At 44.2% G+C, this 26,434-nt stretch overlaps 1 protein-coding gene across 2 annotated transcripts in view; it reads right to left on the bottom strand.

The window, feature by feature from the left end:
• TAFA1 (TAFA chemokine like family member 1) overlaps positions 1 to 3,446 on the bottom strand; it is a 280,600-nt gene extending 277,154 nt beyond the window's left edge. The window contains exons 1-2 of one of the 2 annotated variants that reach the window (XM_068154321.1): positions 2,827 to 3,446; positions 587 to 707 (exon numbers count right to left, since the gene is read on the bottom strand). In XM_068154321.1, the coding sequence (XP_068010422.1) occupies positions 587 to 704 (118 nt within the window). In that variant the 5' untranslated portion in view covers positions 705 to 707; positions 2,827 to 3,446. Of the gene's footprint in view, positions 1 to 586; positions 708 to 1,564; positions 1,666 to 2,826 lie in introns of those variants that run through there. The other variant, XM_068154322.1, reaches the window with a different exon arrangement.
• Between the last annotated feature and the right edge of the window lie 22,988 nt (positions 3,447 to 26,434).

Below are 26,434 nucleotides of genomic sequence, written 5' to 3'. Positions count from 1 at the left end.
GGGACTTTTTGGGCATTTAACTTCATTGAAAGACAGTCCCAAATTCTCCTCTGGGCTGTACTTTTGCAATCCAATCCATTTTCAGAGGTAAACCTACAAACCTTAGAATAATTGTCTCTGATTTGTGCTAAGGCAGACAGCTGATCTCTAAACACCAGTGACTATGATGGTGCCAGCACTTTAAGCAAGCCCATGTCCACTTTGGGTCAGATAACTGCAAAGCTACCCAAACCTGTGGTGTCACAATATCTTTCTGTGCTATACACCCACTCTACAACTGCACAAAATCTGGAGAAGGGGAGAGAGAAATAAGGACAGAGAAACTGAACATTGCCCAAACTGGGATTCCTGTGTTAGGAAGTTGTTACAGGATGTTAAAGGATTAATATTCCAACATCAGACTGGCAAAGCACAACACATCAATTAAAACAAAAAAAGGGAAGATGCCATGCAATATAAAAGGCAACTCATAAAAGTTCAATGATTAGATGTATTTCCTGGTTATTCAATCATTAATCAAGACAGACATGAGTACAGGCAGAGAGCCTGCAATCTTACAGCACCCCACAGCTGATCTCGGTCCTACCTGGTCTGTGCAGGTGATGCTGCTGGAAAGTGTGGTGGAGGGACCCCTGACAGAGCAGCATTGCACAGGCACTTATCCACAAATACAGGACCCAGGACATTGCAGAGACCACTGCCATTCTCTAAACAAAATATTAGACAGACATTATTATCCATTGCCTTACAGCACACAGCATAGTCAGCTTCCATTACAACAGTATTTTTATTGTATGTTTTCCCACCTATTGCTAAATGCCTTTTGTCTTTGGGTGATTATTTCCCCCTGCAGGTTGCAATTGTCATACAACAAAGGTCACGTCCAAAAAGGACAGCTGAGGTAACAAGGTGTCAACAGAGGCGCCGGGATAACTTTAATAATTCAGTGGCAGAAATGAAACTGTAATGCTCTAAGGACTAAATACCAAACCCAATGTATACAGAAGGCTGGAAAAATATTCCCAAACTGGTCCATAGCTGAATTTTCAAGAGTTTAAAAGAAAAAGGAATAATAATACAATCACACAGCAAGCTAACAAACCCCATGATGTCCAAACAGTATCAAAAGTACTTTAAATGTGTTACAGATAGGCATACAGCATCCTTAGGTATCTGACATGCATTTCACAAACACTCCAGCCCTGAAACTGGAAGCCTAATCCCGACCCAGAAGGTAACAGTTTATTGGTTTTGACTTTCCCAAGCATAAATATTTAATCACAAATCTGTCTGCTAAACAAAGCAATTGTTTCTCAGAATTCTGTTCTAATCCCCAGATGAAATCAGCTTCCTTTTGTTCGACCTGTGCACATAAAAGGACTGGAGGATGTCCAGACTGAATTTCAGATGTACTCTACAGAAGATTTGATCTTTTCACAAAGCAAACTGAAAAAAAACAAAACATTTAAAAGACTACTATGGCAAAGGGGAGGAGCAATTTCTTTGTCTCCCAGTGCTGGCATACTTCCCCATCCAACGCAGACAACAGATTTTTTTTCCTTACCTGTATTCATTATTTTAGTAACAGGCTAAATTTCCCTCTGACTTTCTAACTTCAACAGCTCCCCCTCAATGCCTGCAAGGACTGGGAGGCTTGCAAGGCTCAGCTACGCTACACATCGTCCAGTTCCCTTAACAACACCTTCTGCTGCATTTCATATTGCCAAATTAATCAAACTTCAGGCACCTTCTTTATTCAGCCAATGACATGATGCCGTTCCCAATCTAATAACCCAATCAGCTGAACATCATTTGCACAGAGCAAGGAAGACTCGGAAAGATTCACTCTCTCCCACAGAAAAAAATCATGTCTTTACAGTAAAACTAGAGACCCAAAAGTCTGTATCTGATGCATCAGGGGGATTTCTGCAGTAGGAAAATTAACAAGATTAAAACAGTGGAATACAGTAGCAGTAAACATATATGGTTGAGTTTTTTCCCCTTATTTTAAATCAGCAAAGGTTTTTGGGAAGCTTTTAAAGTCTAAGTGGTTGAAAAGCACCACAGAAATTGGCAAGTATAATTAAGAGAAAATACCAAACCTTTATTTTGATCAGCATGAGGCTCTTCCTTTCTCTCTACTGAGTGTTTGATGCACTGCATAACAGATAATTAATTTCATTTCCGACTCTTTACTTTGCAGCACACAGTGTACTTTTTCTCCTCTCTTTTTAGACCTATTTATCTTGCAAAATAGATTCAATCCCTTCAGAACAGGGAGCTCCCAGGAGGCTTCCTGTGTCTTCAGGAATTAATGCCTTCCTGTCACATTTGGTGCTCCTGTGCTTTTTCTTATACAAAAAGGTAAGAGGGAACAGGGACTCTCACACAGGGATATTTCAGGTATTCAGGTTATTGAAACTGAACTTTAAAAAACCCTAGTCAAACCAGCAAAGCAAAGCCAAAGTTCTACAGCCTGCTATACTCCTCTGTCTTTCCTCTGGCATCATATTCTTAACCACATGGGCAGCAAACTGACTTAACCCACTCAGGCTTTATTAGCTCCCTGCCTTTTAAAAGAAAAGTAAAACCCCCTTCTCAAACTACACTCTTTCAAGCTACCTGTGTTCAAAACCCAGCATTTCTTACAAAAAATCCCATTTCTTCATGCACTTGTTTGCCAGCAAACTGCTGTCACATACACACTTTTACAGAGAGATCATCTTATCATTAGCAGAGAAACCCAGCAGGGAATATTCCTCCAGTTATTATCTGACGAGTTCCAGATCTGGTTTCTGAATCTTAAATCCTAAAGAAGCTTCTTACCTGAGTAATCCAACCAAGAGCAGAGCACTCTATTAGTGTTCATTGGAAAGAACTAACACTTTTTAAAATCCATTTGTATCACAAGAAGGGATTTTTAATAGCTTCCCAATAATCTTCTGTATCAGGATTAAACGAAGAAAACAAAGGTAAAAATCTCTTTTTTCGTTACAAATCCTGTTTCCAGAGTAAAGGAGACATCTGAGCTCTCAGACTCTGCCGTCAGAAAAGTGGCCAAGGTTTGAGGGGTGGAAACCTTCTCATTTTCACCTTTAAATCATCTCCTAGCATCACCTTCTGCCTGATGAGACCTTTGAAGTGATCTTGAGATAATGTGCAGCTTCCAGGATACTTAAGGACGAGGAGCAGTTTGTGTTTCACAACAGAGCAGCCTGACTCCAGCGCGGGCAGTGCAGAGCTGTGCGTACACCGCTGTATGGAAGTGCCGGAGCCTATTTCAAGCCGTCCCCGCTCGGGAGGTATCACATGCCTTAAAGCGACACAGCCCCGGCCAGCCGCCCTGCTACTCGCCGGGGCTTAGCAACTAGAGCCGCATTTAAATACCGGCACTCACTCCGATTTGGTACAGAGCAGCTGGTTTCGTCTGCGAGGAGCAGGTATGGATGGGCAGAGGAGGGTGGAGGAGCGCTGGTGGAGGGGAGAAGGACTAAGCGCTCAATGAGCAGTCTGGGAGAGGCGTGAATTCTGCTGGCGCAGGCTGCGTCCCCCAGGCGTGGCTCTTGCACTTATTCACAAGAGGCAAGTGAGACTAAAAGGAATTTCTCCTGTTCCGCTGGAGAGTGGCACAGGCTTGTGAACAGGGAGGGGTGGTGCAGGGAAGTGTAGCAAAAAAACCCGCAAGAGAGGCAGGGGAAAGCAGGAGACTCCCACACATTCCCATGGGATTTCCAACACCTTGCCACAACTCTGGGCGAAATCTCCTTCCAACTCCATTTCCGATGCATCTCAGCAGACAATGGAGAAGGAGCTCTGATTTATTCCTCCTAAATGCTTAAGCTCAGATACACCAGATTATTTACTACGGTTATTTATTTATTGTTCACATCTTAAGTGGCCATTTACAGGAACAGAGTGGTTTCCTCTCCCTCGTGTACCACATGTAATTATTTTTTAAAGAGCCATTGTATGGACCTAATACATAACACTCACTTACCATTATGGCTTATACATCTGTTTACCAAAAACAAACAAAAAAGGCTTGGAGAGAAAACAGAAACTTCCATTTTCAGAGCCCAGGGTGCATGCTATAACACAATGTGGGCTTTTTTACACCACCACCACCCCCTCGGTAACCTGTGGTAGAAGCATGTATTTGCCTTCACTCCTTACCAGCTCCAGACACTGAATAGTAACAGTAATAAGGTACTAAAGTAATAAAGAGGTATTCTTGAGTACCTCTTTCTCAGCACCCAAGGATATACATCTCAGTGGAGAGTCTGACCAAGAGATGCAATGGGTTTGCTTGACAGACTGCAGACTCCTTTGGAGTCTTTTGTTGGGTAATGCATACTAAGAAATGGGCCCTGTAGACCAGCAGGAGCGTTATGCTGATCCCTGCCATGGTCCTCAGAGCAGCTCTTTATTACAGCCTTGAAACAATAAAGCAATCGAGGGGAGTTGGTGGTGAGGTGTGACAAACTGACACAGGAAAAGCACTAGAGAGTGAACCTTTCCCCTCCACTGCAGCATGGTTCCCATCAGGTCTCTGAGGAGTGCTGGGGAGGAAACAATGGCTCAGGATAATTCTCATGGTGACCTGAGATTTTTTTCAAGAGGTCAGCATTTTCTTTTCAGCTCCTTGGTATGAAAACACGAGGCATGAGTACTGTTGGGGATCTAATGTTCTGTTTAATAAAAGTTGTCATGTTTCCCCCAAGAATTTTCTTAGACACTGGAAAAAGGCTGAGAATTGGGGCAGTTACTGCAACTTTCTAGCCTCAGAAGGATCTAGGAGTGCTCAGGAAAAATGAAGAAACAACCAAGGCACACCAAGTACCATGAAGTACTGATGAGCAAGGAACCAGGACCTGGGATCAGATGCAACCCATAGCAGAAGGTGGTGGGTGGAGGACTTCTGTAGTTTGTTGCCACAAGGAGTCTAAAGACTCTTTCTACAGGAATACAAAGAGCTTTCTGCAGCACCTGAGAGAGGCAGGGCATCTGCCTAACAAATTGGGACTCATGGGGAAACTATGAGGGAAAGGGTATGGAGTGGGGAGGTGTGAGGAAAGAGGAAGCAAAGGGGCCCCAAAAAGCAAATAAAATCTAGGAAACTGAAAGGTCTTGTGGACAGCAGGGGGAATCAGACAAATTGTGACCACACACCTTGGCAGAAAAGGCAGAGACAGATTTATGCAAGATACAGATTTATGTAAGGTACAGCAGAACTGTCACTCTGCCAAGCACTGCTAACTCCGAGCTCCATGAGGTTAATGCCACTGTAACCCCTGACAGATGCTGCTATTGCTCAGGACAAGCTCTGCAGAAACGTGGGACATGTTGCTTCTGCAAGACAGGGAGGGGATCAGAGGGACAGAAAAGAATATTAAACAGGCTTTCCCTGTGCTCTTATCCCTGCCCTGGCTTCCAGCATCAGACAGGAACAGAGGAGTCCTTGGCAAGTCTTGCAGAAGCATCCTCACACCTGCTTTGATGTCTTTGCTGCCAATTTTAACTTTCAGTGGACCAACAAGACATGAAACAGCTCCTCTTACCCTGCTTTGAGCTATGCACAGTGTCATCTTCACCTGATGCTTTGGGACTTTACTTCAGCCTCCTCACTTCAGGAGTCACTGGTGCTGACAGGAAAGGGCTGATGCTTTACATGGGCCCATGGGCCTGTGTGCCAAGTGTTGGACCTCTAACAGTGATGTGTTGGAAAAAGAAAATAGGAAGGAAAAATAAGATGCCCACTAGTGAACAGTCTGCACATTTTGAAGTCCTTTCTCATGAAAAGGGAAGCCTGAAAGACTAGTTCATCTCTAGAAAGAAGGGATATGGGACAAAAGGTTATGTCAACCGTCCTGTGCAATGGCAGCTCCCACCAGCACTGGGGCAGGGTGGATCCATGCCCTGCAGAAGGCTAGAAGAGCCTTTGGGTTAGATGGTCTATGCCTGGCTGCTGGGATATGAAGTGCCCAAAGAAGTTCCTTCCACCTCCACTCTAATACCTGGCAGCAAACCAAAGAAAGGACAGAGACCAGGACCTGAGCTATCACAGTCAGAGAGCATGGAAAACTGCCTGTCCACAGCTGCAATTGAATGACTCCGTAGGGTTGCTGGCGAGGTTGCCAAAAGCAGACCATTGCACTGGTGTGATATTTCTGAGGTGAAGGTAGGTTGCAAGGGGTCAGCAGGCATCAAATTGTCTTTGAGACAGTCTACCTTACACACAAGGACTATATTCACAAGGAGAATAGCCTTTTCCTCCTGGTTCCACTATTCATCTAGAGATGCCAAGGGAATGACAAAAATAGGCAAATAAAAATAAATGCTCTTCACTGCCTGAACCCTCTATTTATCACATTTTTCTGTGCACACAGAAAAGGAGAGCATATACAACCTGGGTAGACTCATGCAGACAGCAGATTGGTGCTTGCACCCAAATAAGGGCCTCTGCCCCCTGCTTTCTGCATGCTGCCTCCTCTGCTTCTCCCTCTTCCTCCCCCATAGACACCTTTCTCCCATGTAGAGATTTAATGTGACAAATCCCAGGCGTGTATTTTACAGGGCCTGAAGAAGGCTCATCACCTTTGAAATGCAAAGCTCATTAGTTCTAGTGCTTCTGGGACAATGAGACTCTGCTTTTCACCGACTGTGCTCTCCATCCCTCCCAGCTGCTTCCACCCACCCTACAAAAAGCTCTGACCCAAAAACGAGCCTTGGTTGCTGCCTGGGCAACAGGCAGTTCACATTGCGGCCCCTCTTGTGCCTACACGTTCCTGCTGAGGGTAAGCCAAGTCTAGTCTAACAGCAAGTTTTACCTCACCTCCACTGAAACCCAAATTACTGACTGTCTTGTCGTGTGTCTACAGCATTTCTGGAAGCTGTTTTAAAATCTGACAGAGCAGAAGTTCTGTTTGCCCGCCTAGCCTCCCCACACAGCTTGTCTTCCATTGAGAACCAGCCCACATAGACAACCAGCAGCTGAGCATGTAAAAATTGATCTGCCTACATCTGATAGCTGAACACCAACCACCAAGCCCAGAGTACAGCCAGCCAAGCAGCAGGGGTCACCTAGGGGCCTAAGCCTCTCTGGGTGCTGCTAGCTCTTGCTATCTTTCCCTGGTGGAACAGAGAGCACAAAGAATAAGGCAAGATTCTTCTGGAACAGGGAGAGTGCAAGATTTCTCAGTGCTGAGACACTGATTGTCCAAGAGAGGTAGTGGGTTCCCCCTCCTAGCAGGTGTTCAAGGCCAGGTTGGATGAGGTCTTGAGCAACTTGGTCTAATGGGAGGTGTCCCTGCCCATAGCAGGGGGGTTACAACCAGAGGATCTTTAAGGTCCCTTCCAACCCCAACCATTCTATGAATCTGCATGCTTCCTATAACTCATCTGTGGTTACAGCTTTGCCCAGAATGAGCTGAACCCATTTCCTTTCTTTCCTATGTCTTCTACAAAAGCCTTATATCCTATGTTGCTAGGCTTTCTTCTCCTTTAGCTGTTTCAGTGGCAAGGAGATTTTCTTGAGTAGACCATGATAACACAGCTAGGAAGCTACACAAATTTTTCTGAAGTAAAAACACCCAAGAAAGTTCTGGAGAAAGGTCTGGCTTCATCCACAGCCTCTGCTAGCCAAACACAAAGACTCTACACACTCTGCTTGAAGCAGAGCCTTAGAACACATGCAGGGAAACCATTTCCCATGGGGGTTCAATGACTGCTTCACCTCAAATTTCCTCTTTCCAGCATAGGTGTAGCTGTGTAGGTATAGGAGATAGCCAAAGACACAGCAGTACTGTGGAACAGTGCAACATACTCAATGGGAAAGCTCTGTTTCTTCCACTTTGGCACCCAGAAACCTGCTGGCTCCTTCCCACCCTCTTATCTCAAGCTGTATGGCTGCAATACCCCTCTCCTTGGCATCTCAGTCACTCCAACCTTGCTTGGCACAAGCAGAAGTTTTATCAGCCATCTCCCACTTCCAAACATACAGGGAAGTTCTAACCAGCATGGTGGCATAGCCAAAGGAATTACATAATACAGAATTAACCAAGTTGGAAAAGAGTTTTGAGATCATCAAGTCCAACCTATCACCCAACACCTACTAATCAACCAAACCATGGCACCAAGTACCCCATCCAGTCACTTCCTAAATACCTCCAGTGATGGTGACTCCACCACCTCCCTGGGCAGCACATTCCAATGGCCAATCTCTCTTTCTGTGAAGAATTTCTTCCTAACATCTGGTGCAGCTTGAAACTGTGTCCTCTTGTTCTGTCAAAGGTTGCCTGGGAGGAGACCAACCCCCTCCTGGCTACAATCACCCTTCAGGTAGTTGTAGAGAGCAATAAGGTCATCCCTGAGCCTCCTCCAGGCTAAATAACCCTAGATCCCTCAGCCACTCCTCATAGGCTTATAGGGGAAAAAAAACCCAAACCAAACCAACAAAAAAGCAACAAAAAAAAAATGAGCCACAAGAACACCCTAAGCAGCTGGTATTGGAAAACAATGAAGAATTACATAACAAGTCTGAATATTGACAAAAGCAAGGAGAAGCAAGAGCCTCTCCACAAGAGGAAAGACTTTTCACTGTTATTTTCCCCAGTCTATCTTAAAGATGCTGCTATTCCTTGTTAAAGGGATGTCTAGTCTTCACAATTACTGTGTTTGGGAGGCAATGATTCTCCTCCTTGCAGTTTTTTTCCATGTTTAAGAGAGGAGAGAAAAAGAAAAAGAACACATCTATATTTGTCAAGCAAGTTTGCATCAAAAAGTTTGTGTCCTAGTTATTTTTCAAGTATGTAGGACAAGGCACAAAAAACCCTCCCTCCCAACCCTTATCTATAACTTGCTATTGGCCAACAAAATCAGTACTTGATAAGGATTAACAAGACAAATTATCTGTGCAGCGCGTTATCATCATGCAACAAAATGTCAGTAGCATGCAGTATTTTCAGACTATTACCATAAAAAGATGGCTGTGCTTGGGTTATCATGGCAGGTAAAAGCAACCTTCATAGAGTGGAGACAAGCTGTTTGTTTAGTTTCAGTTCAGAGATGCAAGGAAATAAAGACATCAAAGCCAAAACAGCCCTTGAGTAATGTCGGTCATAGTGTTCTTGTCAAGGAATCCTTCATCGGATATGCACTAGCTGGAGAGATCACCTTGATCTAAAGATCCAGAACCTCCCTCTTCTCATTGATCCTCAGCTTCTGCATAGCACAACTCAAGAGCCCTCAGCCTAATTTAACCCATTACATAAAATATTACTGAAATAGTCCTAGTTTCAGAATGCACTTTTTCACAGTTCTCAGTCAGCACTTGCTTTCCCAGACCAGCTAATTCCATGTCACATGCAAGACCCATCTGCAGCACACAAATCATAGAATCACAGAATCATCAAGGTTGGAAGAGACCTCAAAGATCATCAAGTCCAACCTGTCACCACAGACCTCATGACTACTAAATCATGGCACCAAGTGCCATGTCCAATCCCCTCTTGAACACCTCCAGGGATGGTGACTCCACCACTTCCCTGGGCAGCACATTCCAACTCTCTCAGTGAAGAACTTTCTCCTCACCTCCAGCCTAAGCTTCCCCTGGCGCAGCTTGAGGCTGTGTCCCCTTGTTCTGGTGCTGGTTGCCTGGGAGAAGAGACCAAAGCCCTCCTGGCCACAACCACCCCTCAGGCAGTTGTAGACAGCCTCCTCTGAGGCTCCCCTGAGCCTCCTCTTCTCCAGGCTAAACAATCCCAGCTCCCTCAGCCTCTCCTTGTGGGGCATGTGCTCAAGGCCTCTCCCCAGCCTTGTTACCCTTCTCTGGACACATTCAAGTGTCTCAATGTCCTTCTTAAACTGAGTAGCCCAGAACTGGACACAGAACTCAAGGTGTGGCCTAACCAGTACTGAGTACAGGGACACAATGACTTCCCTACTCCTGCTGGCCACACTATTCCTGATGCATGCCAGGATGCCATTGGCCTTCTTGGCCACCTGGGCACACTGCTGGCTCATGTTCAGCCAGCTGTCAACCAGTACCCCCAGGTTCCTTTCTGTTTGGGAGCTCTCCAGCCACTCCAACCCCAGCCTGTAGCTCTGCATGGGGTTGTTGTGGCCAAAGTGCAGCACCCGGCACTTGGATTTGTTAAATGTCATCATGTTGGACTCTGCCCATCTGTCCAGTCGGTCAAGGTCCCTCTGCAGAGTCCTTCTATCCTCTAACAGATCAACATCTGCTCCCAACTTGGTGTCATGTGCAAATTTGCTGGTGGCTGACTCAATCCCCTCATCCAGATCAACAATGAAGATATTAAAGAGGATGGGACCCAGAACTGATCTCTGGGGGACACCCCTAGTGACTGGCCAGAGGGCATGAACTGAAAATTAATATATCTATAGTCAGAGAGAATACTTAATATTTGACTTGATCAGTTTCAGTGTGTCAAATATCAGTCCTCAAGCATTAGGTGTAGTGCTTATTTTTGCTGCTGAAGTGTCAATTTTTACATGAACATGCAAATGTTTTCAATATTCACAACACAAAATAAATGCAACAGAAGCAAGGCAATAAAGACACTCTGGGAAGCAAATTCACTGTGCTGAGTTCAGACATGGGATATCTTCACTCCTTCTAGGCTTGCTATATTCCTACCTTTCAGTTAAGCTTCCAAAACAATAAGCCTCTATTATGCCCAGTAATAAAGAAAGGAGGCTTTAACTGCAGCTAAAGAAAACCCTTTCTGTCAAAGTTCACATATTTCAGACATCAGCATAGAAATGAGGCCATCTAGGAAAGAAATTTCTCCCTGTAGTATTGCAGCAGGTCAGCCCCAGCTTGCTATCCCATCTCCTGCCCAGCTGCACAAGAGATTGTCTGTCGGCCCAGCCAGCCTCCTTTCTCCAGACATAGGGAAAATGGTAGGAAAAGCAGCCAGGAGCCAAGCAAAAATGTAACCACACAGACCAACGCCCAGAAACATGACCATCTTCTTCCTTGGCCGCCTCCAACCTCTCCTATCACTGTGAAAGGAAAGAGCTTTTCCTAAGAAACCATGAAAGCCCAAAGCCACAAACATCCACACAACCAAGAACACATCTACCAACCCCAAAATTGTAGCTCCCAAGTACAAACCATAAAAAGATCCTATCTGAGCTTTCAGACAGGTTTAGCTCCTGTTTCTGTCTCCCCCTGACTCAGACAGTTCTTTGTATAAATTTTTGGCTACTCGCTGTTGAAACAAACACCGTAGCCTAGCACAGGGATGAGCTGGGCTGGGGGCTCAAAAATACCACAGTTGTAAAGCACTTCTTGGTTAAATCCCAGGGACAAACCATTGCCAGATTGACTTGGGAAATACATCAGGATGGTTGTGCTGTGGAGCACTACACAGAGCTGCGCTAGGACCTTAATGTTTCTCCTGGCTGCGCAATGTCTCCAGGCATTCAGGTGTGCCTGGGTGCTCCAGTACACATCAAGTGCACATCCTGGCTCAACCCAGCACCTGTTCTCAGGAACATCTTATTTTGGAAAGAAAGCTTCGTCTGGTACCTTTGCAAAAGGAAAATGCAAGGAGCTAATTCAGCTGTGCAGTGTCACACTTCTGGTCTTTATAACTCCAGGTGCTACCCTGAAAATAGCACTTTAAAGTCTACTAAGTCTGCATCAGCCCCAGCTGCAGAGGAAATCTCAGCTCTTACATTACACTAGGGGATTGACCAAATAGCTTATTTGCAAACCTATGTATTCACTTTCACTTTATCACAAAGAAAGGCAGTGGTGAAAAAAACACCACCAACATTACAAATTGAGAGGTTTCTATCCTACTTGCCCCCCTGCAGTGCAAACTCTTATAATGGATTCACTATATGATCTTAAATTATACTTCAGGCTATTACTTCTAAAGTGCCCTGGATTCTGCAAGGGTACAGTGTGGCTTCCATATAACTATTTTAGCATGCTTGGAGACCCTTGGATTAGAGGCCCTACAGATGGAAATGTGGTTATGGATGAAATGCATTGGTGTGCAATGCTGTAGCCTAGGGTCTGCAGGAAAATCCTTGAAATGATCAAGCAGGCAGAAAAGGACAATTTCTGACTTCAGTTATATTAATGAAAAAAAAACCTCCCAACCAACCCCAAGAAATTAGAAAGCACCAAAACAAACAAACCTCAAAGAGGTGGAAATGAGAGACTGAGGAAAGTTTTCCCACTGAAACAAGAGAAAAAAAAAGAGAATTGACATGAATATGTATCACAGTATCACCAAGGTTGGAAGAGACCTCAAAGATCAAGTCCAACCTGTCACCACAGACCACATGACTAGACCATGGCACCAAGTGCCACATCCAATCTCCTCTTGAACCCCTCCAGGGTCGGTGACTCCACCACCTCCCTGGGCAGCACATTCCCATGGCAAACGAATCTCTCAGTGAAGAACTTTCTCCTCACCTCGAGCCTAAACTTCCCCAGTGATGCACAGCAGCCAACCCTTCCCTGATGTCATCACCTCAGTAAATATGGCTCTGTAAGATTCGATTCCTTGTCACATCTATGAGCTTTGTCATTATTTAACAAAAACACTAAGCAGTCTCTTCCCACCTCATCTACTTGTTTGCAGGGCCGCGCAGAGAGCTGCAGACAGAGCTCTCTCTGTTGTGCTAGTGCTTGAAATGGTTGGTTTCTGAGTAAGGAATTAGTGCATGAAATGAGCATGGGGGGGCGGGGGGGAAAACCATATACTGTTCTGCCTTTGCTTCAAAACAGGTTGGTTGATTGACAGCAAATCCTATATAATAATTCCTTCCAGGCAGATGGCAAGATCACGATTTGCTCTTCACTTGCAATTTTCTGCTGCCTCTCACAAGCAACCCAGCTACATGATCTACCAATGTGAAGGGTCTGGGCTGTACTCTCTGTGTTTCACAATGCTCGCATCAAAACATATGGATTAATATTGTGACTACTCACATCCCATTTTGTAAAAATTTGCCTTGGATTTGCCTCCAACACCCCATAACTGATGGTATACAGATAATCGCTTCAGAGAGCCACACAAAAGCAACTGGTAAATCCCTCCACCACCCCTGACAGACAATACTCTTTTGAACGTTTGCGTAGGTGTTGAAAATCTTGCCATACATCCCGAGCTCTCTCAGCACATATTGTTTTTAGGCTGCCATCTGCTAATGCACAGTTCCACCCTAAGAGAGATGCAGGAGTGCTCCATTCTCCAGTCTGTTCTGTTTGCAGATTTACTCCTTTATTTCTTCCATTTCCCAGCGCTCCAATTCTGTCACTCCTGACCGTGGCTGCAGTCACAAAGTTCAAGAGGCCGCTTCACACCACTGCTAATTTTCAGTGGTAAAGAAGATTTATTGAGCTCGTGGCCATTCGTTTGCTTTAATGAGCCAAAGTGATGCTTTGCACAGTGGTGGCCCTGGAAGCAGATTCATTTGTCTCCGAGTCATCTGGTGTGCACACAGAACAATGCTGGGCTGGATCAGGAACTTCTGAAGCGCTCATTTCCAGTGCCTGTGTGCTACAAGCATGTATATTAAGTTGGTGGCAAGGGAAGAAGGCAACTCCCAAAGAAATAACGTGGGTAACATCTTGAACAAAGCAAGCCATGCACATCACAGTGTGGAATGTTGGGATCTAATTATCATAGTAAACAAGAAATGATGAACATTATACTTGACTGGTTCTGTTCTTCACTGAAATTGTCAGCAGTCTCTTTTGCATCGTGCTGATTTTGCCTCACTACCAAGCAGGTTAGCAAAATATTTCAGATTATATTCAATTCTATTTATTTGGTTAGAAAACTAATGCTTTTATGGCTACTTTAGGGGAGGTTTGCTGTGCAGGGTCCTTCACTAAAATACATTGGAAGCTACAAATTTAACTCTAGGAAACTGAGCATGTAATCACTTGCCAGTTGAAATTTATCTGCTTTGATCCTTTTTTAATATTCCTCTTCTCCCACACAGCCCTTTTGCTACCCCACCTTCTTCTCAGATTTTTCAAAGATTTTGTTGTCATCTGCTTTTGAAGGAATAGAACAGAACAGAAGAGAATAAATCAGGTTGGAAGAGACCTTTGAGATCATCGAGTCCAACCCATCATCCAACACTATCTAATCAGCTAAACCATGGCACCAAGCGCCCCATCCAGTCTCCTCCTAAACACCTCCAGTGATGGTGATTCCACTACCTCCCCAGGCAGCCCATTCCAATGATCAATCACTCTTTTTATGAAGAGATTCTTCCTAACATCCAACCTAAACCTCCCCTGGTGCAGCTTGAGACTGTGTCCTCTTGTTCTGGTGCTTGCCACCTGGGAGAAGAGACCAACCCCCACCTGGCTGCAACCTTCCTTCAGGTAGTTGTAGACATCAAGAAGGTCTCCTCCGAGCCTCCTCTTCTCTAGGCTAAGCAACCCCAGCTCCCTCAGCCTCTCCTCATAGGGCTTGTGCTCCAATCCCCTCCCCAGCTGTGTTGCCCTTCTCTGGACATGTTCCAGCAAGTCAACATCTTTCCTAAACTGAGGGGTCCAGAACTGGACACAGCACTCAAGGTGTGGCCTAACCAGTGCCGAGGGGCAGAATGACCTCCCTGCTCCTGCTGGTCACACTGTTCCTGATACAAGCCAGGATGCCATTGGCCTTCTTGGCCACCTGGGCACACTGCTGGCTTATGTTCAGCCTACTTTCAACCAGAATGAAATACCAAGTTCTTTTGGCCCTGTAGGCTCTATACATCAAATGGCTGTCTGTATCACACCCCAACTTCTGTGCACCAAGCAGAGAAGTCAGCATAAGTGAGCGTACACAATGGCACAGAAATCCTTTCTATATTGCTTGCAAAGCACGAAAGTGAATAAAAGAGGACCAAGAAAAGAAATAGAGATTGCAAAATGAAAATAAAAAGGGGTGTGTATTTAAAGGAGGCACAACTACTAGTTTTGATTTTATTCCAGCTTGTACAGCAATCTTCTCCCTCATTCCCTAAATTGTACAGAAATGGTTTGGCAAACCTAAGTTATATGTTTTCCCTGATTTCAGTAATCTAGGGAAGACAGAACAATCTCTTCCATTGAAACAAAATATCTCTTTTTACATCTAAGCAACAGCAGTGTATTTTTGTTTCTTCTATCTATGCTCCAGCAGAAGACTGCAACTGCCTTTTTACAAGCTTTTAGTTGCTGGGTATATAAACTCTCTCCTCAAAGTATGACAGAGGAATGCTCATGCAATGAAATACAATACCTTTCAGAGAGCCCAAAAGCAACTAATAGATTTTCAGGAGAATGCTGAAATAATGATTAATAAAGAAAGATATTTTTTCAACCAGGAATGAAAGTCTACCACAAGCAGAAGGCTTGGCCCTAGTTATGACATCCAATACTTCTTTTGACACTTTACATGGGTCTTTAATGGACATGGAGTCATTTGCTGGCCTTCTGAATCTCACCTGAAACAGTCATCAGGGCTAAATATTAAATATGAATCATTTTCCAGGCAGCAGAATATCCACATGGCTCCTCCTTCCATTTCCCCACAGGGGACTGAAGAATGTTAAACTGTTCTATTCACAATTAAATTCATGAAACGCTTAAATTCTATGGCAGCCAGACACCAAGGAACAGGGAAATCATTTCATCTCATAATGTTTTAGAGCCCCTAGGCAAATGTAAACAGTGTATGCTGTGATAGAGGAAGGATTTATCACTGCTGCTGAACAGAGAATCTGCTGATTTGTTTTTAATTCCAGGAGATTTTTTGATGGTAAGTTATTTATGACAGAATTTTGGTGGAATTATTATTTAGGAAGTTTGAACACACCAGACCCATTTGTGTGGAAATGTATTTTGAACAAACAAACAAAAAAGATACAGCCCCAAATAAATCTGTATTGAGCTAACTGTGGCCAGTAGCAGCGAATCATTACTGCAGTCACTCTCCTGCCAGAGTATAAAAGGGGGGTTGAGCTCTCTCGCATATCACAGCTTCTGGAGTCCAAGAAACATTTAATAGGCTGCCACTGGAGGTGCTGCTGAAGCAATCTTAAGCTTAGGCAGAGAGATGTCTAAGTCACTTTTATATTCTTTGCAAATATTTTACCCAAGATTAGTTTCATTGATTTTGCTGAGAAAAACATCACTAAATTCTGCACCCAAGTGCTGGTTTTGCCATTCATTTATATACAACTCAGAATAACAAAGGTTTTGAGTACCACTCTGTGTCAGTACAGCTCTGTTAGTATATCAAGTTCATAAAAGCATTAGTGAAAATATGACTTTATGTTGTGCCACTTACTTTTACAGTAAACACTTAGCTTTACTGGAGCTTCAGCTGTACTCAGCAGCCTTGGGAACTGTTGGGAAAACTGAGGGAGGGTAAATTCAGTTTCATAGCAGAGGTTGAGCTACGAGTCTTCAATGCTGGTTACCAGTGGTTGTGTGCTTGTAGGAACAGCCATCCACACATTAGATGTCTGCCTCTGTAGATATCAAAGCTCCAGCAATGGTCTGTCATCTTATGTCCCCCTGTGTTTTTCTTCTGTATGGCTTCTATTGCAATTTATGGGTATCTTGGACAGAAGCCACCACCTTTATATCTACATGTGTAAGATCTAGCACCAGTAGGCTGAGCTATGACCACAGCCTGTGATCATGCCACAGGACAGCTGAAGAAAATCCTAAGGAGCCATAATCTGACCATCATTTGACAATTCGTCACTTGTGTCTCCACCAAAAGGTGCTTACATATTATTGAAGTCATTCAAAATCCCTTTTTGTTCTTTTCTCACCCCCCATGAGCAAGAAGCCCAGCCATTTAGAAGGGCCAATAGTAAACAGGAGACTTGTTTAAACAAATGTACAATTTCTGAATTTATCTTCAAAGATGCCACAGAAATCATTCCAGAATGTCTGTCAAGCTGGCATTCCCCTGAGACCGCTTTAGCTCTTTGCTCTGGCTAACTGGAAGCAAGAACTTGAACCATATCTCAGATAACTGCTGTAGAGAATCAATTTTCAATTTCCTGCTGAACTTCTGCTATATATTTAAATACTCAGTACTTCTGGCATCTGGAAAGGAACCAACAATAAAATCAAATGGTCAAACTACTCACCTGATAAGAGAAAAATCTGAAATAAATCAGGCAAAGAGGAAACTCAGGTATGGGCCTGAAGAGTGAATTTTCTCAGCACCAGTGGGAATCAATGCCATGATCTTACAGTCTTTTTGACAAAAAATGCCCAGTTATTCAATGGCAATTTTCTCTGCCCAAAAATGTTTCTGTAGAGTTCATGGAGTGTTTTAAAGAAATCTAATCTTTTTAGTGGAAGAGGGGGGAAAAAATAGTTGAAGTTCATAATAAGGTTGACATCAGAGAAAGTGTCAAGAGTGACTTAATTACACTATCACAGTATCACAGTATCACTTAGGTTGGAAAGGACCTCGAGGATCATCGAGTCCAACCTATCAACACAGACCCCATGACTAGACCATGGCACCAAGTGCCACATCCAATCTCCCCTTGAACGCCTCCAGGGTCGATGACTCAACCACCTGGGCAACCCGTTCCAATGACGAATGACTCGCTCAGTGAAGAACTTCCTCCTCACCTCGAGTCTAAACCTCCCCTGGCACAGCTTGAGACTGTGTCCCCTTGTTCTGGTGCTGCTTGCCTGGGAGAAGAGGCCAACCCCTTCCTGGCTACAACCACCCTTCAGCTAGTTGTAGAGGGCAATGAGGTCACCCCTGAGCCTCCTCTTCTGCAAGCTAAACAATCCCAGCTCCCTCAGCCTCTCCTCATAGGGCTTGTGTTCAAGGCCTCTCCCCAGCCTTGTTGCCCTTCTCTGGACACGTTCAAGTGTTTCAATGTCCTTCTGAAACTGAGTAGCCCAGAACTGGACACAGTACTCAAGGTGTGGCCTAACCAGAGCAGAGCACAGGGGCACAATGACTTCCCTGCTCCTGCTGGCCACACTATTCCTAATGCAGGCCAGGATGCCATTGGCCCTCCTGGCCACCTGGGCACACTGCTGGCTCATATTCAGGTGGCTGTCGATCAGCACCCCCAGGTCCCTCTCTGTTTGGGAGCTCTTCAGCCACTCCGACCCCAGCCTGTAGCTCTGCATGGGATTGCCGTAACCAAAGTGCAGCACTCGGCACTTGGACTTGTTGAATGCCATCCCATTGGACTCTGCCCATCTGTCCAGTCGGTCGAGGTCCCTCTGCAGAGCCTTTCCACCCTCTAAGTGACTAACATCTGCCCCTAACTTTGTGTCATCTGCAAACTTGCTGATGACTGACTCTACCCCTTCATCCAGATCATCGATGAATTAGAAATGAGGCTCAGTAAAAGAAGGAGAACTTCTGCTCTCACAAGAGAGAGACTGGAAAAACGCTGATCTTCCTGAAGGTAATGAGAGTTATGTCATTGTTCATGGCCAGGATTCCCTCCTGACCACAGACTACACCACACTGCATGTTGTTATCAGGATACAAGTCTGTCACATCAGCAGGCTGCAGGTTTGTCTGCTTGTTTTTATTTTTCTCAATCTTCAATGCTCTTAACAATAAATTAATAAGTGAATACAAGAGTTCCTGAAGAAAACTCATGCTTAAAACAATGCCATTGGATATATTTCCAGGCAACAAGGATGGTGAGAGGCCTCAAGCACAAGCCCTATGAGGAGAGGCTGAGGGAGCAGGGATTGCTTAGCCTGGAGAAGAGGAGGCTCAGGGGAGACCTTATTGCTGTCTACAGCTACCTGAAGGGTGGTTGTAGCCAGGTAGGGGTTGGTCTCTTCTCCCAGGCAACCAGAACAAGAGAACAGAGTCTCAAACTGCACCAAGGGAAGTTTAGGCTCAAGGTGAGGAGAAAGTTCTTCACAGAGAGAGTTGTTACCCATTGGAATGTGCTGCCCAGAGAGGTGGTGGAGTCACCGTCCCTGGAGGTGTTCAAAAAGGGATTGGACGTGGCACTTGAAGCCATGGTTTAGTTAGTCATGAGGTCTGTGGTGACAGATTGGACTTGATGATCTTTGGCGTCTTTTCCAACCTCACTGACTCTGTGAGTCATGTGCAAAAGATTAGAGCTGTTTTGTCTGAGGTGTTAATTGAATGAAATGTTAATGTGTAGATTGGGGTTTTCTAGTCATAGAAAAAAGTTATCAAGTAGGAAACAATATGTGTTGGCTCAGCCTCCAGACAGAGCTGCAAAGGCACCTTATTGCAATGAGAAGTCAAAATGTTAATTATGCTTATAGAAAATCACGGCGGTGAGGATGTATTCCACTAGAATGCACAAGCCAGGAAGGATGCTAGCAAAAAAGATCGTGGCATCTATAAACTGTCCTGCGGTTTTGCATGGTGTTACTGCTTTAAGGGATTTGGAACAATAAAATGCCTCCCTACCCTTTACCAGCTGTTGCAAAGCTGTTTCTGGGAGCTACTGATGGGAAGAATGAACAAATACTTTTCTCTGCAATGCTCTGAATGCAGGAATTTGTAAAACCCTTCTTTGAAGTCAGAGTGATTGTAAACTGAAAAGGGAAAGCCATGCAAACAGTATTCAACCTACAGCTCAGACAGGTTTTGGTTTTTTTTTTAACCAGCTATCCTGCTCCTACAGTTTGTCCAGACAGCTGACATGCTGAGAGCCTTCTCCCATTTGCAACAAGTCATCAGTGTCTCACAAACAGAAAACAAAGAGAAATGACAACAAAGTATCAAATACAAGCCCATCTTGATGCCGCTGTTCAGGAGGGAAGCAGCAAACAAAATAATAGGCAGACTGGTGACAACTTCAGAATTTTTATGTTTTCAGAGGTGTGAGAGGAGAATTGGAAAAATTAATTGGGTTGCAATTTTATCCTTGCTCTGTGAAAAGGCACAAGATACTATGGGCAAAAACGCCAAGAGTAGCAATAGTAATTGTAATAATAAATGACAGGAACTGCCTGAAAAATATTAATTTGCAAAATTAGAGCTTTTCAAAACTCCTACCTGGGGGACCTTTGGAGGCTGTTTCTTGCAGAATGACAGAACATCCTTTTTAGCAGGATTTAGACACATCTTCCTGTGTGTTACCCTACAAGGCTTCATTTTGTGGAACTGAGGGAAAGGACTGGCTGCATCCAAGAGTGTAACACACTGCCTGTGCCATAATGCGTTGCCCTCCATCTCCATGCAGCCTGTCCACTGTTTTCCCTGGGTTTTCATGTCAGATGGTACCAGTGCAATGCAAGGAAGGGAGTGGATCTACATGACAAAAAGTGAGCTAACAGAAGGAGGCCCACCAGACCTTCAGCTTGGCTTAACTTAGCCCTCATTACGTTGTCCCTAACTTCAAAATATGCTCTGCATTTTTTTGAACAGAAGAGGTTTGTAAAGCTGGACTCTATTTCTGGTGCCATGGACATCAATAGTAAAGCTCTCATTGCTTTAGAAGAGATGGACCAGTGCTCTTCAAAACCCACTCTGCTGTTGCAGTACTTTCACCTGCCTTGAAAACAGTAAATCATACACATAAATCATAGAATCAATAAGGTTGGAAAAGACCTCAAAGATCATCAAGTCCAGCCTGTCACCACAGACCTCGTAAGTACTAAACCATGGCACCAAGTGCCATGTCCAATCCCCTCTTGAACACATCCAGGGACAGTGACTCCACCGCCTCCCTGGGCAGCCCATTCCAATGGCTAACAACTCTCTCTGTGAAGAACTTTCTCCTCACCTCAAGCCTAAACTTCCCCTGGCACAGGGTGTCCCTCTGTCAGTAAGGGTGACAGCATTGACACAGGACAGCCAACAGATGAACATCTATGTGGGCAGGCTCAGCCATCTCTTCTTTTGGGGATGTTTGTAGCCTGAGTTTAGCAGAACAGTCATGTGCAGTAGCATGAGCTGTTGAGAGGGCTTGATGCTTGCTGTCCACCTTAATCTGCAAGTGGGTATTAATATGTGGCCCAGTGTTTGTGTACCGGTTGCACAGATATCTGTGGTGCACGGGGGATTGAGGTAGCTCAGAAAAGAAATCTAATTCAAAGTCATTTGGCTCTAAGGATAACTTAACCATGCAGGTATTGCTGAGTGATTATGCATATTTGAAAGAGAGAACAGCAAATACCCAGAGGCCTCATGTTTACCATGATGGCATTTCAAGAAGTTGCTCTATGGCAGAAGGGTGCTGATAACCCAGGAGATAATCCCGGGCGATAGCGCTATCAGCACCTGAGGAGCAACAGCTGATCGACTTCATATTTACCAGGCACACCGAGCACTCTGCATTGTGTTTACCTAGTGATTAAACGAAGCAGCAAATGGAATTACTTTTAATCAGTGTGTCAGCTTGAGTAGGATAACAACATAGTCAGGGGTGAATGTAGGTTCTAGGCCAAAAAGGGCATTTCGTTGCAACTTACTTCTAAAATCCGTGACATTGCTGTTTCCATGGCAGGCCATTGTGTGACACCTGGTCCCTTCTTCAAACACAGCATAACCAAAACAAAACCCAATCCCCCATTTCTGCCTTTTATTATATCTACTCTGCAAGACCACCAAGGCCATTGTGTGACACCTGGTCCCTTCTTCAAACACAGCATAACCAAAATAAAACCCAATCCCCCATTTCTGCCTTTTATTATATCTACTCTGCAACACCACCAAAGGCCATTGTGTGACACCTGGTCCCTTCTTCAAATACAGCATAACCAAAACAAAACCAAATCCCCCATTTCTGCATTTTATGCCCAGGGAGGTGGTGGAGTCACCATCCCTGGAGGCGTTCAAGAGGGCATTGGACGTGGCACTTGGTGCTATGGTCTAGCCATGAGGTCTGTGGTTACAGGTTGGACTTGATGATCCTCGAGGTCTCTTCCAACCTTAGTTATACTGTGATACTGTGAAAAGGACTAGCACACTTACCTGCCTGCCTAACAGGGCCATTGGAATGTGCTGCCCAGGGAGGTGGTGGAGTCACTGTCCCTGGATGTGTTCAAGAGGGGATTGGACGTGGCACTTGGTGCCATGGTTTAGTAGTCATGAGGTCTGTGGTGACAAGTTAGACTGGATGATCTTTGAGGTCTTTTCCAACCTTATTGATTCTATGATTCTATGATGTATCTCAATTGTAACAAGAAGTTTGGAAAAGACCTTTGAGATCATCAAGTCCAACCTGTCACCCAACATCTAATCAACTAAACCATGGGACCCAGTGCCTCATCCAGTCTCTTTTTAAACACTTCCAGTGATGGTGACTCCACCACCTCCCTGGGCAGCACATTCCAATGGCCAATCACTCTTTCTATGAAGAACATTCTCCTCACCTCGACTCTACACTTCCTCTGATGCAGCTTGAGACTGTGTCCTCTTGTTCTGGTGCTGGTTGGCTGGGAGAGGAGACCAACCCCCTCCTGGCTACAACCTCCCTTCAGGTAATTTAGAGAGCAATGAGGTCTCCGCTGACTCTCCTCTTCTCCAGGCTAAACAATCCCAGCTCCCTCAGCCTCTCCTCATAGGGCCTCACTTGTGTTCATCTAATTTTTCAAGTAATTATGAAATTGAGAATGCTTCTCTTACAGGCAAGCTTGCTTACTTAAAAGAGCAGGGATCTGTCCATTTGATTGCTTTCAGAAATGTGGCAGATTAGACTATTTAGCTGCTCTTATTGAGCTGTGGAATAAATAATGTGTTTCTTTAATCCTCAAATACAAGTTATTGTCACTCCCAGGGAAGCTGCACCATATGAAAGTTTTTGATGCAAACAAATTCAAAGTGAAAGAAGTCATGTTTTCTCAGTGTTGAGAAGGTTTAACAAATTCATGGAGACACTAATGAGCATTGCTAGGCTTATGTAGGGTCATGGAAAATTAGACTGGCTTTTTAAGCCATTATGACTGATTTTCTCATTGTTACATGCTATATTCCATCTGTTAATACAGCTCTTTCCTGCTTTCAGCAGTTGGACACTTTATAGAATCATAGAATCAGTCAGGGTTGGAAGGGACCACAAGGATCATCTAGTTCCAACCCCCCTGCCATGGGCAGGGACACCCCACGCTCGATCAGCCTGGCCAGAGCCTCATCCAGCCTGGGCTTAAACACCTCCAAGGATGGCACCCCAACCACCTCCCTGGACAACCCATTCCAGGGCTTCACTCACTCATGGTGAAGAACTTCCTCCTCACATCCAGCCTGAATCTCTCCACCTCCAGCTTCATTCCATTCCCCCTAGTCCTATCACTACCTGACATCCTGAGAAGTCCCTCCCCAACCTTCCTGTAGGCCCCCTTCAGATACTGGAAGGCCACAATTAGGTCACCTTGGAGCCTTCCCTTCTGCAGACTGAACAGCCCCAACTCCTTCAGTCTGTCCTCATAGGAGAGGTGCTCCAGCCCTCTGATCATCCTTGTGGCCCTTCTCTGGACATGCTCCAGCATGTTCATATCCCTCTTGTAATAGGGACTCCAGAACTGGAGGCAGTACTCCAGGTGGGGTCTCACCAGAGCTGAGTAGAGGGGGAGAATCACCTCCCTTGACCTGCTGGCCACACTTCTCTTGATGCAGCCCAGGATCTGATTATGAGGTTCAGTGGCTTGGCTTTCTTTTCATATTTCTTTTTATTTTCTTTTTCCTTCTTTGGTGACCACTTATTTTTACCAGATTTAAGGTTTTGGCACAATTTAATTTCTAACTTTAGTTTACTGGCTTCTTCCAGAAATTTATTTTGCATCTATCTTGCTAAAAAACCCAAGGAAATAAAAAAAATCACACAACACTGAGTGCTTATTTCTCTCCTTTTCCAATCAGTTCTTGATGGAATGGTGCATGTCACTGCTGCTACAAAAACTCTATTATAAGAAAAATATCTGTTTCTTAAATATACAACACTGAGTTGTGGCCTGATTAAGCACCACTGGAGTTAACAGTTATCAGAGTGTAAACAGGAGCACAACTTGGAAGTCTGTATGTAGTGTTAGCATACACAGTACATCTTTCATTCATAATGGAGATTATCCCGTGGTCCAACACACTGTAATGAACCTGCCAATATCCACAACTTGCCTAAAGGTGAGGAGCTGAGCTGTGGAGGATGTGTTTCACCCAGTGCAGCTTCTTGACATTAGAGGGCTCCATAATCCACAGAGTATGGCAAAAGCCAGTCTCATTTTGAGGTCACTAGATATGACACTGGGAAGAGAATTATAGGCTTCTCATGGAGCTGTGGCTTGATGGCACTGTAAATTCTGCTTCTGAAGCTCTTGGATTCAGTCAAAAGCATCACAGATGAAAAAGTAAAGAGTTGGTCTGATATGAGATCATTCTACTCATTCATATTGGTTTAGAAAGTGTGAGTGAGGCTTGACTTTACCAAGAGTAGATCACCTATCATGGATCACTCTCTCCTGTATTATGATGGGTCTATAATACTGGTATTACCTGTGTTTTTAGGTCTCAGAAAAACCCAGATGTGCTGTTTATCAGGGCATCCTGTTAAAGAAACACAAATGCAGGGAGTGCCTGTGCCTGATACAGATGAAATCTGCATCTAAACTTGGCTATAACAATTGCAGAGACACAGCTGCATGCCATGCTTGTCATCCATCACCATCAGAGCTCTAGAAGGAGCGGTCAGCACAGCAGCATGACACCAGGCAATGGAGCAGGAACATGAGATCAGAAAGCCTGGGAGTAGTGCCCATTCAGAAGGGAAAAGCTGAGAAAATAGAGGGGAAAATACTGAACTCAGGGCAATGGCCTTGCAAGCTATTATCTGGAAAAGGATAGGGTAAAGTATGTTTTCCAGTATTACACCTTACATCCATGAAGATTCATGAATTCACACCAGAACCTGAGTTAAGTATTTCTGGGTTATCTTTTGGCATAGCTGACAAACTAGCATCACTCTTTTGTCCCTTATTGCTGTCAGCACAGGTTTTTTTTATGAGAAGTAGGGTGGACCTGCCAAGGTCCATGCTTAGTGGCTAGACCTCTACACTGCAATTGGACAGATACACCTGGAAGAGTAGAGTGCTACTCACATGACATACAGTAAGGTAAAGGTACAACAGGTACACAGGTACAACAGGTCCCTATCTTCCAGAAATCATCGTAGTTTCATTCTATTATCTTGTCCTATCATACTGAGGAAGAAATTTCTGTGACTATCACAGAATGCCATGGAGCAGAGTTTGACAGGCCTTCAAGAAGCCTCTATCTTTGCACAGAGCTGAGCACAGCTATAAAGAATCACTTAGAGAATATTTGCATCATGAATGTGAGAGTTTTTCCTTGACATAGATAATGTAACACGGTAATCACTGGGGAACAAGAACAAATATTTGAATGCCATTATCTCATGTTTGGGGCCCAATCTATTAATGAGAAAGATTTCTAAAATATTTTAAATGGCCAAAGTTCAGAAAGAGCTTTTACATATAATGTCACAGCCTTTAGAAAGTGCAACCTGTCTTTGGTGCATTTCAAAGACACTAATTCTGAAGATATCTTCCTAAGGAATATATATATGCTGATGAGTAGAACTAACCCCATTCTGTGGAAGATAAAAGAGCTTTTCCTGGAAGTGCTTGTACAATTCTAAGCCTGCAGAAGTGAAGTAGCTCTTTATTGAGGCAGTAATTTATAGAGGTGCTTTATTCAAGCCCTGTGCCCACAGGCACACTCTGCCCCATCAGCCCTTCCTTCCTACACCACCTCTATTCTGAATAAGTGGTTGCTGCATGAGCAAGCAGGTTGATGGACTTCTCAGAGGCTACAGAAGAAATCTCTACCTTGGAGAGAATTAAAACTCTCTCCTTTCCCTATGCTCAGACAAGGGTTTCAGTAATTAACAGTTGATACATTGGAGTAGCATTCCTGACAAATACTGAAAGAAGGTTGGATTTTCTTGGCAGGGAGGTCCAGATTGCTACAAACAGTATGATTTCCTAAAAGAAAATCTAGAACAGCTGCCAGAAGAAAAATCTTATGGTCTGAATTTTTTTTCTCCTGGTACATGGATCATGTTTTCCTCAAACACTGTGTGCATAATTTGCTCACATCTTTCTGGAAGATGTCTGTGCAAATAATCACTTTACTAGTCAACAACAAAGACAGTAAAATGAAGGAGAAAAATACTTTTCAGAGCACTGCCAACAGTAGATCATGGAAAAATCTCAATATCTTTTTCAAAGTTATGGAACTGGACACTCAAACTTCAGCACTTGCAAATTGGGTATACCCAAGATAGCAGGAAAATTCCCACCGTGAAAGGCAGCGTCTGCTATTGAAGTAAATGTGTGAAATTTACACCAGCTCAAGATCCAGTACTTGTTGTTGAATTTATTGAGCTTGCACCAAATCCCACTGTAACCAATGGGGGGAGGTGGGGGAAGAAAGGAAAAATAAACTCTTTCACT

Source organism: Melanerpes formicivorus, unplaced genomic scaffold (assembly GCF_026170545.1).
Source record: "Melanerpes formicivorus ecotype bairdi unplaced genomic scaffold, bMelFor1.0.p_v2 SCAF_28, whole genome shotgun sequence".
Classification (NCBI taxonomy): domain Eukaryota; kingdom Metazoa; phylum Chordata; class Aves; order Piciformes; family Picidae; genus Melanerpes; species Melanerpes formicivorus.
Note: the sequence above shows the minus strand (reverse complement) of the source record. Positions and strands in the feature narration are given on the sequence as shown.